Raw genomic sequence first — 20,988 nt, 5'->3', positions numbered from 1 at the left:
GTTGCTGATTTGTGTACTGTCAGCCTTTCTCTGGTTGGGAATCAAACACAAAAATATTTTGAAGCGCAAAGTTCTTTATACGTTGGTGTTGTGACACTGGTCTGAGGTACCTAAATTTGCTTCAATAGTTTCTTTGATACCAGTTCTTATCCTTCTGCAGCTACATCCATGAATAGAACTACTGTATACCAATGCTTTATTATACATAGATGAATGTTTACATTTACTTAGGTTTCTTTTGGGACTATATGCGTTGTTTTTAGGTCAAATTGCTTGCCATGAGTATTCATTACACACATGATGTAAAAATACTTAGCTTAGAATGAATCTTCTGAATTACCACTTTTTAGGTGACCAATAATCTCTTCCAGAATAAAGCTAGAGTACATTATCCTCCTCTTAAAGGTGTAGCACAATTCAATTTTGTATTTTATAAAGAGTTGGTAATATTTAATTTAAAGATTAATTTAAATTAATTTAAAGTTATCTAGTTAATAACCAGTTAAAAATTAACCAGTTAAAATTAACCGGTTAATTTAAATAGTTATCTGAAAAGTACAACTACTAGAATAAAGAATCCTACGTTATTTCAGTTGCTCTTTTTCATCCTGTATCCTGTATTTATTGAAGGTTTCACATACTGTTTCACTTTTGTCTTCATGGGAATATTCAGGCATGGCCAGAACAGCACACTTTAAATCCTGTTCTGATGTGTTTCAGTAGCTCAAAAAGAACGCTTTATTTTGCACTTTCAAACTTAGCTAAGTAAAAAACAGTATGATTTTGTGACATATCTTCCACAGCAATTAAATATCAGATGAGGGTATTTCAAAGCTATAGCCATCACATAATTTTTTTCATGGAGATATTGCAGTTTTTTCATTATTTATCCATCTCAAGTGACACTTTCAAACTATTATACTAATTCTTGTTACAGTTTCCAAGAATTTAACAACTGTCTATAAATTAAGTCATACTTATCACTAGGTAGTCATTTCACTATTTGCATGGAGTTTCAGAAGACATTCAGTGAAAGGACTTTCTTGTTGAATAACTTACATTTCAATTCATTATCTAATTTTGCAATTCAATAAAGTGCAGAGTTTGGAGAAGATTCACAGAATTTTGCATCCCAAGTGTTTCATTACCCAAAGGTCTATCGCCAGAGCGTACAACACATTCTTTATAAAATGCAAGTCACTTACTATACAGGGATTTCATTTGTCTGTTTGTTTAATCAGCCCTGTAAGTATTAATACTATTTGGAATGTTGGATCCACTTGATAGAAGAAAAAAAAAAAAAAAAAAAAAAAAAAAACACTGATAATTAAGTATGCCAGAAAAAAAAAATCTGATAGCTTAGTTCACAGTCAAGCAACTTAGGTTCATTATGCCAATCTTCTGTGCACTTGTTTTCTGTAGTGAAAGCATACCTCGCCCAAGAAACACTCATATGGAGATAACAGCAATTTAAAAATTCCAATACTTCCCATATTCCCACTCACAAGGTAAATTAGGAATAGCAGATTTCATCCTGTCACATGCTTTGAAGTACCACTTGTTTTCTGAAAAATCCGGAAGAAAGATAACCTATGTAGATGTGTAACCACAAACAAGCTTTTTATCTTCCCCTCATATAAGGGAAAAGTGAGACACTCTGAAACACTGGATATAAAATTAGGATTAATTACTGATTCCAACCACCTGCTATGAGCTGGATGTATGAAAAACAAAAATAAAACAATGTGTTCTGTGAGTATTCAAGACCTCTGATAGCTAAGTGCTTAATCCGTACCATAATGTCTAACTTAGAATCCTCATTTCTCTGCAATTTTTTTAAAGGAACCATCAAAGAGCAATAGATTTAGACTTGGAAAAGAACTCCTTATGTCTAACATTCACAGAGAATAAGGCCTTTAAGTGAAATGTACTCATTGTAGACTAACTATAAAATACACATATATCAGTTAGATACACCAATCATATCTCTGTACTGGTTTTTCAGTTTCATCCACTATTTTTATAAGAAGTGTCCATAAATTTATTATTAACTCCTTACCTCATTCAAGATTGCAGGATTGCTGTTAATATAGTTTTGCATACAGCGGTGAAATTAAAACAAGTTAGCTGATTCCCAGCTATATAAAAGAGGAAATTTTAAAACAAAGTCTATATAATATACTTAGAAAGTTATCCAACAGGGACTGAGTAACTAATCAGGAAAAAGAAAAGAAAAAAACTTCACAGGGAAATAGACTGTGGATCATTGATGTTGTTTGTGTACCTACAGAGTAACCATGTATAATCTGAGCTGTCAGGTGAACACAAAGTACATTTATAATACTGCACCGCCAGTAAGCTAGCCAGAGCACACCTTGCTATGTGTTAGTTCCTATATCACAAGCACTCTATACAAACATGAGTTATGTTTTTTTAGACTCCTATTTCTCTTCATCTTTTTAGAAAGGAAGAAGAAATGGGTTGTCTTACAAATGTTTCTATAGTACTCCAGAGGTCAAAAAAGAATAGGAGTTGGGGTGGAAGGCAACTAACACAGAGTAAGTCACTGATTTAGAAGAACAGTACTTAAAAGATGGTGATTCCTATGATGGTTTCTTCAAAAATATGTCACCTGTGGAACCTTTTGCATAGCCATAAAAATGATCGTCACTGTGTGGAAACAGTTGCAACTCCACCCTCCGCTAGAGACATAGAGCTGTTAACTAAAGTTCATGAGAATTTCAGGTGTTACACTTTACTACAATTTTATAAAAGCATGATAAAAAAGACAATTTAAATCTTTATCACACTGAAACATGTGCATGCAAGAGGGAAATAGTATGAAGTATGTGCAGATTAGGATATACCTCTCTTGAATATTTGATTTTGTGACCCTGTTCCTGCAATTACGTACTGCATCTAGAAGAGAATATCTACAATAAATTAGAAAGGACTACTACAGAAATGCATGCACACTATGCAACATTTGTGGTGTCTGACTTCCTTGCACTTTACACAACTGGCTTTCCTCTCTCAGATTCACACAGGAGAGCACAATGAAAGAAGTAAGCACTCACTTTGCTTTTCATTCTTTCATTGAGAAAACTAAATGTTCTGCCTTTAGCAATAATGTAACACAAAAAAAAACAGTTATTCTGCAGAGCTACAGGGACTAAGGGATAGTTTATGTATAAGATGACACAACAAACTTTGAAAAAAAATAAGACATTACACAAAATCCGTTTTCAGAGTTGCAAATATGTACATCTTTTAGTTCATTTCTCTTTCTTGCCCATTGTTCCCTCTTTACCAAATTAGTATTTTTAATCATACCAGTGTTTAAACCTACATGAAGAAAACAGCTTCTATATTTGAATATTTTTAATAGTGGTTTATTTTAAATAAGGAATGCTCAAAAATCACTACTACTACTAAAACTGTAAGTGTGATACTGACCAGAAGAAGCATAAAAATGCTGTTTGTTTTCCTACTTTGCGTTACCCAAATCAAGAAGAAGAAAAAAAAATAGTAGAATAAACTGGTATTATTTTTCAAAGATAATATTTGAATTTTCAACAGTCATATTCCTGCCAGTTATTTAACATTATAACTGCAAAATTAAAAGTTCACATCACCTCTGAAATACGATATTCAAGAGCATATATGGAAATTATTTCTCTTTCAACTGTTGACTGCAATAGTTTTGTTCTCCGCACATTCTAAGCAGCCCAGCTTCTCATTCTATCTCAGATGCAAAAAAACAGGGAAAGAAGAAACAGGATTGTTTTAGACTCTAACCTGAAATGCTACAACCTCTGGCCCGCCCTTCAGCCCTTCCACTGCAAAGGTCCCTAGGTGCAGTTTGGGTAGCTGCAGGGTGAAGTCATTCCTGGTTGCCGCAGTCTGTGACAGCAAGGTCTGATCTCTGACCTAAAGGGAAAAAAACAGCATCAATGGTAATTCCCCTTCAGACACATTAACTGGGATGAACTGGGTCCCCTTGAGCCCACTGAGTGGACTTGCATTGATCGCTGGACCTGAAATCCATGAATAAATTTAGGACTAATTGATTTTTCGTTGCAAATAAATCTCTAATTCAGAGTGCTGGGAGAGAATGTTAAGAAGAAAAAGCATCTTCCCCTGGTCTGAAATTAGAAGGAAAGACACTAAGGGCTCACAAGCCCACCTGATATATACATTTTACAGACCTATCCCCTGTAAAAACCTTGTAAGAAAAGAAATAGCAATTGTACTTCAGACTCAAAAAAAAACCAGCTACGAAATTTAAAAGTTCATGCAATCATACAAACGATAAACTCTTATGTGAGTTCTGCCTACTGTGTGGAGATCATATCATTTCTTCACAATTAGGTTCATTTAATATTAATTCATTTAGAGCCCTGACTACATTGAAAAATCCTCAAACAAAACAAACAAACAAAAAACAACCTGTAGCACTGCAATTAACAGAAGGAGAAAAACAAATCTACTACTACTAGTTTTCATATTGTGGACTCGTATATAAAAAATAATGCACTAACTGGTTTTAATCGACTTTTATACAGTTCCTAACTGTGACATTTCAGGGTTAGGAAATACTACAATTTGTACAAAATTCAAACAGTTTGATATTTATTTATTTAGTTTTGCAGGCAGTCTGAAACGAAAGGATAAAACAAAAAAAAAAAAAAATACTATCAACGTGATTTCTACATATGGCCACAAACATAACCAAATGCAGTTGATGTCACAGTGCCACCTACTGACTAAGAGAGAAACTGTTTTCAGTTTGGAGACCAGAGTGACAAAAATACGTAGGTAAAAACAGCAATGTAAAGTGATTAACGCTCTTCTCTTTACAAACAACCAGACTTAATAGTCTTGCACAAGAGACATTTTTTTTTGTTATTTATTTAATATGCACATTTTTCCATATATTACAAAATGTAATTAGGCTATCAGCATGGATGTGAAATAGATCATATCTAAGACATAACTTCCATGAACACATCACTCATATATATCATCACACCATACACTGCCACAAACCCATTTTTCATTGTATTTAATATAAAAATTATCATGTCCACCTTCAAAAGATCCCAGTAGTCAGGTATGATTCTAATACAGAAGGACATGCATGCATACAAATATACATTACTATAAATGAAAAGATGAAATATATTCATGTGGCATAGATTGTATCTGGTGAGTAATAATAGCTAGTACTGCAAAAAATAATTGACTCTTTTACAACAATAGACATTTTGATATTAAAACATATACTAAACATATATTAAATACGTATATATCAGTATTTAAATCATTTACTAAATAGTATTTAAGATAAATTTCAGTTTTTCAGAGCCTCCCTTGCTTGAAAGAACTCACCATTGATTAACTCTCATTCATTTTAAATCCCACATTACTTTTTTGTAGTAACTTACAAAATTAAATTTTTGTAAAATGTTGATGAGTGAACATATTTCAAACAGTATTGCAGGCTTTGAAATCTGCTCTGAATGAAAGAAGCATGCATGTGTAAATCTACTGATACAAAAAAGAAAAGATTTTATTTTATTCGTTTCTCTGTTCTATGGGAATAGGGAGCCCTACATTTCCCAAGTTGACCTAAAGAATTCCTGTCAATACCTGTGGCCGCCAAACATATGCACTATGATGCAATTTTTATAACAGGAAAGGTCCTCTACACATTTTTTGCACACATAGTGCACCAGGTTCAGGATATACAGTCCTGTGGAACAAACATACTCTCTAGAGTGTTCTGTCAGCATGTGTAATTCCGGTCAGATGTTAACCTTGCTGAATATAACAAAATGCATTACTTTAAATACATATATATATATATTTATATAAACTCACACATACATACGCTTGATTTACATCTATCTGTCTATCTATCTATCTATATATATAACACCACATTTCAGTTTCTTTGCTGCCAGTATGCACATAGATAAAAGAAAACATTAATGTGGATTAAGGTACTAAGAATTTATCAACATCAAACCACCGGTGTTTTGCCTTCTACCCTTCTGAACCGTAGTCAATAGATCTAAATATTTTACTGCACCCTGGCCAATTCATTGTTTGATGTTTAAAAACTCACCCAGAATCAAAGAAAATTTATTAAATTTGAGCCCCCAAATGAGATACTATTAGCTTTGAAAGTCAAGTTTAACTGCGATATTGATAATTCTCTTTTTTCTGTGACAATATTCACAAGGGAAATCCCTATGTCAAAGTACAAAAGCAGATTGCTAATACTAGGGAGAAAAAAACAATGTATAAGCAATGGAGGTATAATACACACACAATACAGACAGTGGAAGTCCTTTTAACCCTACTAGTTTCATACTCTCCATTTTATTATTGGGGACTGACACTCAATGAACAATAAAATACAAAAGACATTTTTTTAAATCGCTGAATTGAGGTAAGCATATGTAGTTAATACCACAGCATCAGAGAAGTACATATTAGTTCATTAAAGAGCATGATTTTTGAAAAGGAGCTCCACAATTAAAAATGAATTAAAAAAAAAAAAAAACTTTTTTGTGTTTGTAAATAGGTAGTAAAGAGTAAATCTCATTATGAATACACATGCTGAGAAACAGAAAATGAAGCTAGACCTTTTCCTTTGAAAGGTAGAGCTTTCTTTTGAAAAATACTCACAAAGGTTCAGGAAAAATAACAAGAACAAAAGACTGAATACAGGCTGTGAAAAAATCATTACATGGCTTCACTAAAAGTGGAAACAGTCTTCCACTTGGCTACCTTATTCAAGGAATGTACAGTTGTAAAGGCCGTGCCCACATGGATAGTCCATATATATAGGTTATCTTAGTTAATAACTATTTTCATCACTTCTATGCTATTTACTTTTTGAAAGCTAAAAATATAAATACAGGAGTTGGGAGATTGTGATTAATTTGTTATTCCCTAAGGAAATAAATATAGTATTTACACACATTATAGAACTATCAGGCAAAGGTAAAACTGTTAGGGTAAGGTAATTTTTATATAAAAGACTAACCAAACAAACAAAAAAACATTTTCTTTGCCAGTTGTCAGGAAGAAAAACTATTTCATATAGTAGTTAGGCTTTATGAAGCAAGTTTCAGAGCTTTCTTGCACTTAACAACACTTTTTTTTTTCTTGTCATGAAATCTAAAGCAAGAACATTTTATCTGAAAGTGCTCTTAGGCTTGAGACTTATAATTTAAAAAAACTAATCAGGCCTATTGCAAGGATGAAGAATTTCTAAAACCAGTTCCACTTCCCTATACTCAAAAATGAATATAGAGAAAACATGTATAAATCTATCTACATGCAATGCTTGCAAAGGTTTTGGCTATTCTTAGTTTTGTTAAATACATTTTTGGCTGGGACAATGAGAAGTTACAAAAGTTATTTTATATGGAGTATAGTAAGTACTATGACAGTGGGCTGCTTGGTATGACCATTAGATTTTTCAGTTTAGGCTTATATGAATACTGTGTGAAAATGGGAAAAATCACAAATGGATTCAAACAAGTCTACAGTGCTCAAAACATTTTAAAACAAAGGAGCAAAGTGACTTATGACAGTGTTTAACTTTTTAATTAATTAAGAAAGCAACACAGAATACAGCACCATAGCCACTCAATTTAAAATCAATAAAGTACTGATGAATTCAGATCAAAGCTGAAACTGAATAATAAACTGAAGTTACATTATTGACTGAATCAAAGGTGTAGAATTTGATGAACTAATTCTACATGTCCAACAATGATGTTAAAAATTCTCTGCTGATCAGAGGTAGAAATAATTTCTTCTGCAGACTACTTCTGTGCTCACTTCTTTGTTTTCCCTCTGTACACTTTGAGCTAGTATGTCCAGTTATGCCAACAGAGACACAGTACAAAATGCTAGCAAGCTGTGAAAGGTGTCAAGATGAGCTTACCCCTCCCTAATGCATTGCCCTCTTATGGTCTGACTGGTACAACAAACCAGAGATTTTAATCTCTCATTTTAGACCTAATTCACCGTTTTCTCATGTTGAATAGAAAATACCTGGATATAAATTTCACAAGGTAAGCAATACAGCAGAACCTTTTATAAGTTCAAAGTTCACCAATTATAAATAAAAAATAGTTCTTAGAAAGTGAAGACCTTTGGACTTACTGCGCTTCCATTTCCTATTATTATGCTAATAGCATATTATCTGCAATTTAAACACTACAAAAAACTACAGTGATATGGTGATAGTGAATGACAAACAACAATTCAGACTTCTTGACTTTGAGATGACCATGTTGCTGAGACAACAGAAGCTACAAATATGTATGCAAATCATTCTAAAAGAGTGCCAACAAAATGGCTTCTACCACAACTATGTACTCCACATGTGACATACAATTAACAAAAATGTTTTTAGAATATATATTTTTTAAAGCAAGGAGACAGTTAGAAAGCAAACCACATTTAAGTCTTAGCCACAATCTTTCAAATACATGGCTGGTTTAGGTGCATAATGTCCATACCTCCTGGTCAGCATGTATAATGCAGGTCATACTGCAGAAAACAAGGACGTGCAAGTTGTTGTTGCAAATATGATCTTTCATGGTAAAATATATATAAAATACATAAAAATATGTTTTAATACTGTATATATGGATACTCATCCATGAAACATCCTTATCCATGAGCATGTTTCAGGAATTAAGGATCGCTCCAGAAGCCAAGACACTGCCTGTGACAACACTGTGCTGCTTAAACTCAAGGCACTTTAAATCAAACAAATCAAAAACAAGGACTTGATGTAAAAAACAAACAAACAAAAAAAATATACATATATACATATATATATATATTTTAATAAGGCCAACCCATAGCAAATCACAACATGCCTCTGTGAGACAAAACAGTGCCACGTACAAGGGAAAGGGCTACATGGTACTACTTAAATGTCCAACAGAGTTAGGTTTGAGTACTTATTAAAGATCAACAGATTGTTGTATAGTTTTTCATCAAAAGAAGAAATACATCCCCAATTCCAAGTGTCCAGCCATTGATGGTGGAAGATTTGGACAGCATCTGTACATATCCTGCTACAGGTAGCTATACATTAATCTAATTAGATAGACCACTTAATTAAAATCTACTACAAATTTCTGTATTAGCATACAGATTTACTTGGTCCCCTTTTTGATTACTGCCATGCAAACCTGTATTTAATTATAATTCAAGTCTTTTCATAGGTGGTGTTTAAAAGAACACTAATTACCACAAAACCACCATGTGTGTAAGGACATGCACCTTAAAACTGATGTTTTGGGCATGCTAGTTTTGTTGTTGTTGTTTTGCCCTCTGAAATTCCAGTCAAGATTCTGGAAATTAATTTTCAGTATAGAAAAATCCCATCCAAAGCTTACCTAGAAGTTTAATTCAAGCTTTCTCATATTACTACACACAGACACTACATGCTCTGTTGAGCAAGATGTTAATTTGATCCAGAGTTGTTTTTTGCAAACATTGACCACTGCACCTAAGCTTCGCTATAGTTGCAGGATGTGCGCTATAATACATCCCCTATGAATAGATTTGCAATGACCTTGGGCTGAAAATGAACCTATGTTTGGAGAAAATAACAGTTAATGTATTCAGTAATTCAACAATTCTCCAAACAAGGATTTTTCCTTATTAAAGTCAAACTACACAAAAGTATTCAGCCTATTCAGCCTTCAAAAAAGAAAAAAGGGGGGAAAAAAGGAAAAAAAATGAAGACAAATATGCCTTGAAATTAGTTATTTAGATATGTTGAAAGTGAAAACAGTTAAGCACATAGATATGACATTCGACAATGTCTTATCTTTAGTTTGTCAAGGATTTTAAATCCCTCTTGAGCTGGAGTACAATTTTTAGCTTGGCTAGGTCAGAATGACACTGAACAATATGAGTGATGACACACTAGACAGCTATATGGACAGAGTTGTCATCAGCAAGCCAGCTGTGCTAACACCTGTATGTCCTGCACAACTGATCTTTAGGAACAAGGATCAAGTAAGTCAGATTACTAGGGAGGGGGAACAAAAGTAATTCATAAAGCATTTATATAAAAAGGTGCTAATTTGAGATGGAGAAGAAAAATTCATCTTTTTTTTTTTTTTTTGCTTGTCATGGGAAAATAATAGCTAGTTTCCTACTATAAACTTCCTAGAGCAATCTTCAGAGTTTTAATATTCTAGTTGGGTTTTCTTTGTGATTTTATTGCATGAATACATACCACTGTTTCAATAGGCTTGTGATACAACATGCCTTGTTGAGAACTGACATCCACAGTGATAAACAGACCCTGAACACACAAAAACATACAAGCATGCTTCACTCTGTTAACGTATCTAAACACATTAGAAGAACCAGCTCTGGCAATAAAATTATGCTAGGGAAAAAAAAATCAAATTTAGATCTCAAAAAAAGAGTTTTAAATCTTTATAGAGATACCTAAATAATAATGGTAGACACTTAAAGACCCCCGTTAACTCAGAAAAAATGGGGCTAAAGGCATCTAAATGGGATCTAGAAGTATTGGGCAACATCTATTAAGCCTGATTGTGGAAGCCAGCTTTAGCCCCATAACTGTTTCATTTTTTTCAAGGCCTAATCAATTTGTGGTCTTCTTGCTGAAACTAACAATTAATGCTATTTATGAGTGTTATCACTGATGTACACGTATATATGGGCTTAAAACTTCAATAAATGAATTTCTTACAGGCTATAAAACAACCATCATAAGGAGATGTATTTTATTGCTATGGACCACATCAAAAATGGCAACCTAATGCTACCATGTCATTAATTCTCAAGTGTTTCAACATTTCACCTCATCTCCAACTGTCTCTTATCCTTTATTTTTTAATACATCATACTTTTGGATAAAGAAAGATGAGTTTGTCTTTGTATTTTACAAGGATAACAGAATGGACTGTATAGCATTCTTTTTTTTTTTTTTTAACTGATTGCACTGTGGGGCCCAAATCTCATGCACAGCCATTTTATAGACGTCTCAAAGAAGACAACAGGGGTGAGAGGAAAGCAGCAGTGAGGCAACACAACACAACGACTGCGTGGAAGCACTTCTGCCAGCTGGCATATGAACCTTTCAATCAGCAGAAACAAAGTGCATTACAGAAGAGAACGAAAAGGAATTTACTAACCAGGTCCCAAAAGGAAAGGAACACACTGGATAGGTGCTTTGATCCCTGAACTGTGCCAAAATGTCAGAGAGAGTGGGCTGCAAGCGGGTATTGGGAAAAATATTTTGGAGAGTTTTTTTTGTTTGTTTGTTTTTCTTTTACCAACTCATTATCACAGTTCATCAACCTCACATAGGATAGCGGTAACAGTCTAAGCTTGAGAAGACATGGTATTTTATTAACCTGCTAAAATGGCCAAATCCTAAGCATCTGGTGTTTTGGGCCGACTGAAAACTTTGCCTGCCCATAAAGCTCGTCAAGACCTTAACAGTTAAGAGTACAAGGGGAAACACAAACAATTCCCTGGCTCTGTACAGGCTGACTCACTGGGACGACTTCCCATGACAGTGTTTTGCACAGACAGAAATTTAGAGAAGAAGGATTTAGGGAGCCTAAAGAGAAGGGAATTACAGCACTGTATGAAGAGTAGCTGTCAAGGTGTTAGCAGCAGTGGGGAGGGCTGCAGGGGGATACCTCTGTGGAAGAGTTTGTGGGTGTCCAGTTCTGGACACTGCCACATGCAGCCCACTCCAATGGCCGTACTGCCAAGCATGGCTGAGTCCAGCAGCCAAGACGGTGGCACCTTTGCTGAGATGTATTCAGGAAAGAGCAAAGAGCACCACACAGGCATAGGGAGAGTAAAGAAAACAAGAGCAAAACAGCAGTGCAACCACCACGGTTACTGAAGGATGGGGAGGAGGTGCTCCAGGCACCAAGGCAGATTCCCCAGCAGCCTATGGAGAATGCCACGGTGAAGCAGGCTCCATCCACCTGTAGTCCTTGGAGGAACACACTAGAGCAGATGTCCATGCTGCAGCCACTGGAGGACACACCAGAGCAGGTAGGTATTTGATGACAGAACCGCTGCCCATGAAGAGCCCGTGATGAACCATGCCTTTCCTGAAGGACTGCAATCCATGGAGAGGAAACACACACTGAAGCTAGGGAAAAGTGTGAGGAGCAAGAAGCAGCAAAGAAATGTTACGGGCTAACCACAGCTCCCAGCTCCACCTCCCCTGTGCCTCAGGGCGGGGGGTTGAGCAGCTGAGAGTGAAATGAACTTGAGCCTGACAATTCAAGGGAAAGGTAGTGAGCATGGCATGCCTTTAATTTTTTGTCCCCATTTTTTTTCCACTACCCAAATCTATTTTAATTAATAGATTAATCTTCCCCAAGACAACCCTTTTGCCTGTGATGGTAAGTAGTAAGCAATCTCTCTGCCTTTATCTTGACCCGCAAACTTTCTCACCCCAGGGGGACAGAAAGTCTGCATGGCTGGGTGGGTGTCTGGCTGCTAGCCAAGAGTAAGCCACCACAGACACTCAAACTGAGAAGCAATACAAAGGGAAGGCTGAAGATTTTAGCAGAGATAGCATTAAATGATTTCTTCCACTGATTGGACTACCATGACTAACAAGTCATTAACTACATATGTTAAAGAATCTAATTGTATAAAATTAACAGATCTAATGTCCCTTACTGTGTTTTAAGCAAAGATGATATTCATAGGAAGAAGTACAGAAGAAGCTAATAATGAAATAATCAAAAAGCATAATGTGTATATTTATTTAAAAAAAAATCATTTCTCACCATTGTTTTTTGAGAAGAAAGCTGCCAGAAATCATTTATTTTTCATGCATAAAAAGGACTGGAGATGGGTATTGAAACAAAACACTTTTTTTTCCTCTTGATGATAACTCTGAGAAAATCTGTGTTTGAACTTCAAGCAGATGAATTTTCTTCTAAGAACGCTTCCAGTAAAAATTCACTGCTTGCCATTTTGCTTTCTTATATCTTTTTTTTAAGGGAATTTGTCAAGTTACAGGCACAAGTTCTCTCAGTAGCCAGTGTTTAAATCTGTGTTCTATTTTGCTCAGCTTTTCAGTTTAAAGCAATTTAAGAGATTCTAGTGAAAAAAAGACATGTTTTCCAAACCAAAATTTTCAAAAAATCAGCTAGTACCTTTTGATCATCTTTAATATTATGAGAATAAAACTGAACCAGAACAAAATCCTCTTAAGGTCCCTTGTTTGCCCCAGGGTTTTTTTGTTGTTGTTGTTGTTTTATTGTTTTTGTTTTGTTTTGTAAATTTGGAAAGACATAAAAAAAAAATGCTTCTCTGATTTTAATGGTATCACAAGAATTCTAGTGCAAATAAACCAGCTCCATGTGTCAGATGAAGATAGCTACCATGTCAAGACCGGGGTTAAGGCAAAAATTAAGCTTCTAAAGCATATCTTACAGGTTAAAAAGGATATGGAACTAGTTGCTAAAATTATTCTCTCTCTTATGATAGCAAATGCTCAGATTCTTCAATGTCTCTGCTTCACAAATATCACGATGATTTAAAAAAAAAAATCAGTCTTTTCAGAAGGCAGCTCTGGAACAGTCTTAGAAGAATCATTATAAGCATCAGAGCCTTTAGCAGGCACAAGCAAACCCAAGAATTTGTTGACAAAGCCAAATGTATGATACCAGATTTTCCATCCAGTCACAGGGGGGCAGTAAATATTGTAAATGATCCCTCATCTAGAGCTGTATTAAAATCATGCACAGAGACCCTTAAGACCCATTCCTGCTTTGTTTAGTGTAAGTTACACACAAGTTTATCCAAAGGCAGATGACCTGGCACCTACACTGCTGCCTTCTGGAATTCTTGTAGTGGCTACATACAGTACAGGAAAGAATGAGGTTGCCTTAATGGATATCGGTGTACACCCTCTAGACTAAGTAAGATTTCTGTGGATGTCTGTAAAATCCCTCTGAGTTCTACAGGCAAAAATTTAGTATTTTGCATTGATAACACAGATCCTGCAGGTGATGCAGTGCAATTTTGTGGATATTTGCTCATGAATACATCAATGTAGAAATACCACAATGTTTAGTGTTGAACTCCCATAAATATATTTGCAGCTAATGGAAATACTTTTTCAGCTCCAGATGATTCAGAACTTTATCCCTTTTCTTTTGATACCTTTTTGGAAAACAATTCAATTCAAAGAATTTCCATGGGGAAAAAAAGAAAGGCTTGTTGTTCCTCTACTAGTATTTCATCTACTTGATCAAGTTCTCATAGAACAACAATGTAAACTTGATAGTCTACACATAAGCCATGCTCATTAATTGTAGATAATTAGATACTATTATGATGTCAGGTCTACATTTCAGATATTTCCCAAACAAAGATCAATATTTTCCCTTTGTTCTTCAAGAAGAAATAATATGTCAAATTATAAATGATTTACAATCAATTCTTTTATTTCCTGCTGCAAAGATCATCCTGACATTTCTAATTCTTATGTTTTCTTCATTCTTTAGGTTGACAAACCAGAAAGGATAAATTACTCTGCTATTCAGTAATTAGCTTTTTGGGCCTAACTGCATGCAGTTCTAACAAGCATCAAGAAATAAAAAAGCGTATGTGGTAACTAAAATTCTCAGAGAAAAATGACAGTTTCTTTATCCATTCACTGCATCATGAAAAACATTACTAAGTATGCAAACTTCCTATAACCTTGCCCCAAACATTTCAATGCTTGTGCATATACAGCTCTGCTTTCAAAATCCAGAATAATAAATAATATCCAGAATAATAAATTCTCAAGGCCAACAACATTACATGTACATGTCAGTGTAAAAACGCAGCACTTTCTGCATTACATAGATTTCCCAAACTTAAAAGAATATGGGGACAAAAAGGAAAAAAATTACCTTTCAGCATGGTTTGCTGCAGCTAAAGCACAAAAGCAGTTTAGGTACTGTCACTTTTTGTGAACATTAACAGAAAGAAAAGCTAAAAAAGGGTATCTGAAAATTAAATTAACGGCAGTTTTGGTGGACACAGAAACTAAAATAAGGAATAGATTCCCGTGTTGCTGGGAATTCAAGATGTGATAAGGGAAATGAACACTCCAAGGTAATAAAAACTCTTTTTTTTTGCTCTGTGTTGATCTGGACTGAAAACAGTTATAAAACAATCAGCCACTAGAGCTACAGTTAAAAACAGCTCTGTCTTCCAAATAATTACATATTCAGCTTTGTTGAACCTTCAAAGAATACTATACCAGAGTAAAATAATACAGGTCCAAGAGAAAACTTTAGATTATAATTCAGCTTTAAAAGGTTTTAGAAGAAATTATTACTAACGTTTTTGGTTAATATGCACCATCTTTTCCTTATTTTATCATGTATCAAAGATTAAGGTAGCATGCACAGCACCAAATGTCTTATGAGCACCATGTATGTGACCACATTTGATGAACTCCACCTGACTCAGTAGAGATAAATCAGCAGCAATTCCGAATTATTTGAAGGATCAATATTCTTCACTTAGTTAAACAGAAATAGTGCTCAGTGATGGAGAGAAGGAAAGTGAATTACGTAACGATAATAACTACATAATAAGTTATATATTAAAAATAAGTCCATATACTACATAATTGTAATTTATCTTGCTAAAACTGAATACTTTTTCAAGCTGAGAAAAGTTGAAGGTGAAAACTTACATGCCATTGAAAGGAAGTTGTTTTTCAACTTCTACCCTCCTGCTTCCCTGAGAACAAGCAGTTTTAAAAGCTTTATGTGACTGGAAATAAAATACAGACAGAACACTTCAAATTCTTACCTTATTAAGAGTGGCTTCCACAGATTTCATCTGACTAACGATCAATTCTTTGTGTCTATTGTAAGAGCAAAAAACAGAGTAATTAATAAAACTGAAGCTCTACTGATGTACAAATTACTACGTTTGTCTTTCTCCTTTTTTATTTCCAGTGCAAACATTACAAAAATAGTTCATGGACAATATGCAGCATGTTTCCATATGGAAGATGCATCTATTGTGAGCAAACTTTTAAACTAATATTTAAGGGCATTTCAGTATATATGTATATATCAAGGTGTATTTATACCAATGAACAATCACTGTATTCCTGGAGAGGAAATCTGCAATCCTGGATAAGAAAAGGCACGCTGAATGGACTCCAGGCTCTAGTGGGTTGAGATTACATTCTTATACTGGAGAATACTGACAGACTATGTTTTTCATGAAGTCTTCTTTGTACACAAAAAAAACTGTCTTCTATAAACCTGAACATTCCCTTATGTGTTCCAGTGGACTTTTCAAACAGAAGTCCAGACAAGGATCCTATTTTTATAAAACAGAAGTTCAGAGAATGCAATACTACTCATGCCTTTTTGTAGACCAGGGCTTCATTAAGACAGACAGCTTTGAACAGTTATGCTGCCATAAATAACCTTGGTCTCATCTTCCATTTACAGAAATAAAATTACAGTTGCACAACACTAAAGAGAGTGGGCCACAGTGACCATCAAAACACAACAGGAAATCAAATGGAATTTATGCCAAGCAAGCTGATACCTGAGTATTCCAGGGCAGTCAGTTACCTTGCCAGCTATGTGAACACTTCGTTCTAGCTTTCAGAGTTCCTAAAGCTGAATTACAAAACATGGTGGTGTTCTGCCTAGAAGGACTGCTGCTTCCTCATTTTCTTGATTCATACTATTCTAACAGCCAAAAAGGAAAGGTGGATAGAAAAATATGATTGGCTATCACACTCTTATTAAAGCTGTCATGTAGATTTTTGTCTTTTCAGGATCTTCAGGTTCTTCTTTCAATTGGATTGCCAGGGACACGCTTTTCCTACTCCGTTTGCCTCACTTATGTAGCAACTGCTTTTTGTCTGTGTAAAATCAGTTCTGGAGAGCCAGTCCAAAAGCATTAATTTTTAAGTTAGTTAATGATATGGAAGTCAGATTGTTCCTTGAATATTCTCAGGTGTTGATCATAAAAGGCCTTTAGATGGAATTTTGGACCTAGGTTAACAGGTGATCCACAGGTAACAAAAAGCCCTGTGACTGTGGTTGACTTATTATCTTGCTTTTTGGGAATAGTTAAATAACATCTTTAAATAAAATTCTGATATTTGTTTACAGCACCTACAAAAAAGTTTTCAAAATGAATCTATTTTTTTTCTTTTTCAACTGCTATATACAGCAATAAAACAGTTTTAAAAATGATCAAAAAAAATTTACTGAATTTAATATGTTATGAATGCTCTTTAGTAAAATACATAAAATAGGTTGAGGCCAGGTGAAAAGGGGCAACCTTTTATGAACAAATCCTTCTTCGGGTCACATCTACTTTAATACACTCATACTAAATAACATTTGTAATTTTGATTACATTGTTAAACATTTCACTGAAAACTATTATAATTGTTTTTACTTGTGCATAAAACACTTAAAGTTTCTAAGCTGTTGTTTGTCAGAAGTCAAACGTATCTCAGGTATAATGAAAATTTTAAATGTTTAAATGTTATCTTCTTATATGTCTTTATGATTCTAAGAGGTTGTGGTGGTTTTACTCGAGTGAGCGGCCAAGATCCACCACAACCGCTCTCTCACTCCCCCTCCTCAAAGAGGAACGGGAAGAATATACGATGAAAAGGGCTCAAGGGTTGAGATAAGGACGAGGAGATCGCACAGTAATTATCGTGACGGGCAAAACAGACTCAGCATAGGGAGATAGTAAGATTTATTGCCTATTACTAACAAGCTAGAGAAGAGAGAAACAAAGGCAAGAAACCAAAAGCACCTTCCCCCCCCATCCACCCTCCTCCACCTCCTCCCCCCGAGCGGTGCAGGGGAACAGGGGAATGGGGGTTATGGTCAGTCTATAGCGCTTCTTCTCTGCCGCTCCTTCTCGGTCACTCTCGTCCCCTGTGCTGTGGGGTCCCTCCCACAGGATGCAGTCCTTGATGAACTGATCCAGCGTGGGCTGCCCACATGCAGCAGCTCTTCAAAAACTGCTCCAGATATGGGTCCGTACCACAGGGTCCATCCCTCTGGAGCAAAGTGCTCCAACCTGGATCCCCCACAGGCAGCAGCTCCTGCCAGGTCTCCCCTCCACGGGCTGCAGCTCCGGCCCGGAATCAGCTCCGGCAGAGGTCTTCCACAGGCCGCAGCCTCCACCAGTGCAGGTCCACCTGCTCCACCGTGGTCTCCTCCACGGGCTGCAGCGTGGAACCCAGCTCCACTGTGGTACTCCATGGGCTGCAGGGGGACAGCCTGCTTCACCATGGTCCTCACCATAGGCCACAGGGGACTTCTGCTCTGGCGCCTGGAGCACCTCTCCCCCTCCTTCTTCACTGACCTTGGCGCCTGCAGGGCTGTTTCTCACTCTCCCAGCTGCTGTGTGGCACAGTGTGGTTTTTTTTTCCCCTGTCTTAAATCTGCTCTCTCAGAGGCGCAAAACAACATCACTTACTGGCTCAGCTCTGGTCAGCAGTGGGGCCCTTACCAAACATGGGGTAGCTTCTAGATCATTCTCACAAAAGCCACCGTTACAGCCCCCTGCTACCAAAACCTTGCCACGTAAACCCACTACAGAGGTTAGAAATAATCTTGTAAAAGTCAATTGAATACCAAAACTCTGAAATCAGGTGAAAGATCTACCCTGTTCCACTGGTAATACCGAGTTCAAAATGGGTTTCAACTACTTTGGCAGCTAAGACCTGTAACCTAGTTGATGTATTTGTATGTTTTATAAGTACATTGTATCACTCTATAAAAAAGATGAGCTGGAAATAGAGAAAACAAGCAGTCATTTCCTAAATAAACAGTGTGCAAGGGCTCTACCAAAGAGATGTCAAATCAGTAACATAATTGCCAAACAAAAATGCCTGTGCTATTTCAGGACCCAGAATTTGGAGTATTTTTATGGGCTAACTACAGAAAACATATATCTAGTATGTTGAACTAACAGTTTTCTTTTTAGAAGACTATCATTGAATTTCAAAGAGAGACAGATGTACTTTTGTTTTCTAGCATTACATTAGCTAGGGCTAAAACCCTGTGCATGAAAGTAAGAATTGATCTTTTGTCTGTTTTAAGTGATCTCCCCAAGGTCCCAGCGCTCACTTCGCTGCCATGCAGAGGGCACTCTCTGCATCATGGATGCTCTCTTTCAGTCGACGCTTGTCCTGCTCCAGCTGGGTAAGAAGTCTATTGAGCTGACGCAGAGATTGATCTTTTCTTCTCAGCTCCATCTTTGCCTCGAAGAGTCTCTGCAAGCAGACAGAAAGCAGAGTTACTTGTCAGCCCAAATAATTAACTTCAATTTATGCCATAGGCTATTAAACAAAGCGGAAAACAGACTGACTGTGAAGTAGATTTGGACCATTACATACTACCATTTTAGAAATTCTCCAGCAGAAACATTACTAACTCACAACACCCCAATTTTTAATACATTGCCTGTGTACAATTATGTTTTATACAATAAAGTGATGTGTTGATCGAACAGGTACATATACTATGCTACAGGTACCATATTTACAAATAACAGATCTAAACACAGTAGAAAGAATCCAGAGTACAGCATTAAAGGGAACAAAATATTCTCAAGCCTTAATTTGAAAGAAGCATTAAGAAAAAACATTCACAATGAAAGGAAATAAACAAAGTTGTATTTATTTAAACATTATGCACGATTCAGACAATTCAAGATTAAAAAAACCACTAATGTTCTCTGTTAGTGCACAAAGTACAACATTGCTGCTATACTTATTAAATCACTACTTTACAGTGCTTTTGCTGTGCTAACAAGAGTTTTCCAATATGCGAAATATTTTTATTTTTTATTTTTCTCTCTGGCTTAGAATTAACACAATGTGCTTTAAATCAATTCAGATTAATCCAACAGATGACAAATAGCACACCAAACTAATTAATACAGAACCTGGCTAGTTACTACTTCTTTCAGCCGAGATAAATCAATAGTTTTTGAGACTGCAGTATTAATAACGTGATTTCATTCTTTGCTAAATGTTACATTTCACTTACAGTATTTATTTTTTGGGGGGGAAAAATACAATAGGCGGCTCTAAACATTCTTTTAAAAATGCAAATTTCCTGACAGATTCTAAAGCAATATAAAGAGATAAAGAAGGCTGCAAAGTTGCCTTTGCACCCTGTATTCTTGCACCCTGCATTCAAAATTTAGGAATCTGTTTCTGCTTAAGTTTTAAGAATATTCTGCATAATTTTACTCAGTAGATACAAAAGGCTGATAAAAATTTGCAGGGCACTGAAAACTTGACTAATCTGAAAAAGCTCCAAACCTAGCTAAGAGTCAAAAGCACTTCAAAAAAATGTTAGACAATATTTCTATAAAATAAAGAGGTACAGCACCAAGCAACATAATCCTGTGAAACAAACTGAAATCTGTGGATTGCCTATTTTAAAAAAAAAAACAAAACACATTTCTCAAGATAATAAAAGCAATCAGTTATTTTAACAGCATACTGTAAGGTACAGCACTACTACCAGAACTCTCTGTTCGGCAATTTACAAAATCCAGGTTGAAATTAATCACTACTGTAAAAATCAACTGTAAATCTACTGTAAATCAAGAATTTAGACTAAATATGCTATTTTTACCTGGGAAAAGAAGATAAATAAAATTAAAACACAGACCTCTTCCTTCCACAGTTAACATACACACACCCAAAACCAGAAACATTGCTTTCAGAAATTACTCTGATGCCACCAGTGACTATCAAAATCTTGTCTGTACAGCTTAATTTGTGGATGATAGGAATTTCAGAAAAATTATGTCCAAATTACTAGAAATGTATTGGCAGGAATAAAAGGAGCTGTCTATCATTTAAGAACAAAGAACACTGCCTTCTGTTTATTGTGCTTACTG

At 35.6% G+C, this 20,988-nt stretch overlaps 1 protein-coding gene across 12 annotated transcripts in view; it reads right to left on the bottom strand.

The window, feature by feature from the left end:
* CCDC171 (coiled-coil domain containing 171) overlaps positions 1-20,988 on the bottom strand; it is a 167,926-nt gene that overhangs the window by 43,561 nt on the left and 103,377 nt on the right. For 11 of the 12 annotated variants that reach the window (XM_040540969.1, XM_040540965.1, XM_040540963.1 and 8 more), the window contains 3 exons: positions 19,200-19,345; positions 15,883-15,937; positions 3,799-3,930 (listed from right to left, as the gene is read on the bottom strand). In XM_040540969.1, the coding sequence (XP_040396903.1) occupies positions 3,799-3,930; positions 15,883-15,937; positions 19,200-19,345 (333 nt within the window). Of the gene's footprint in view, positions 1-3,798; positions 3,931-15,882; positions 15,938-18,510; positions 19,346-20,988 lie in introns of those variants that run through there. The other variant, XM_040540971.1, reaches the window with a different exon arrangement.

Source organism: Cygnus olor, chromosome Z (genome assembly GCF_009769625.2).
Source record: "Cygnus olor isolate bCygOlo1 chromosome Z, bCygOlo1.pri.v2, whole genome shotgun sequence".
Taxonomy (NCBI): domain Eukaryota; kingdom Metazoa; phylum Chordata; class Aves; order Anseriformes; family Anatidae; genus Cygnus; species Cygnus olor.
This window is presented reverse-complemented; position numbering and strand designations above follow the sequence as displayed.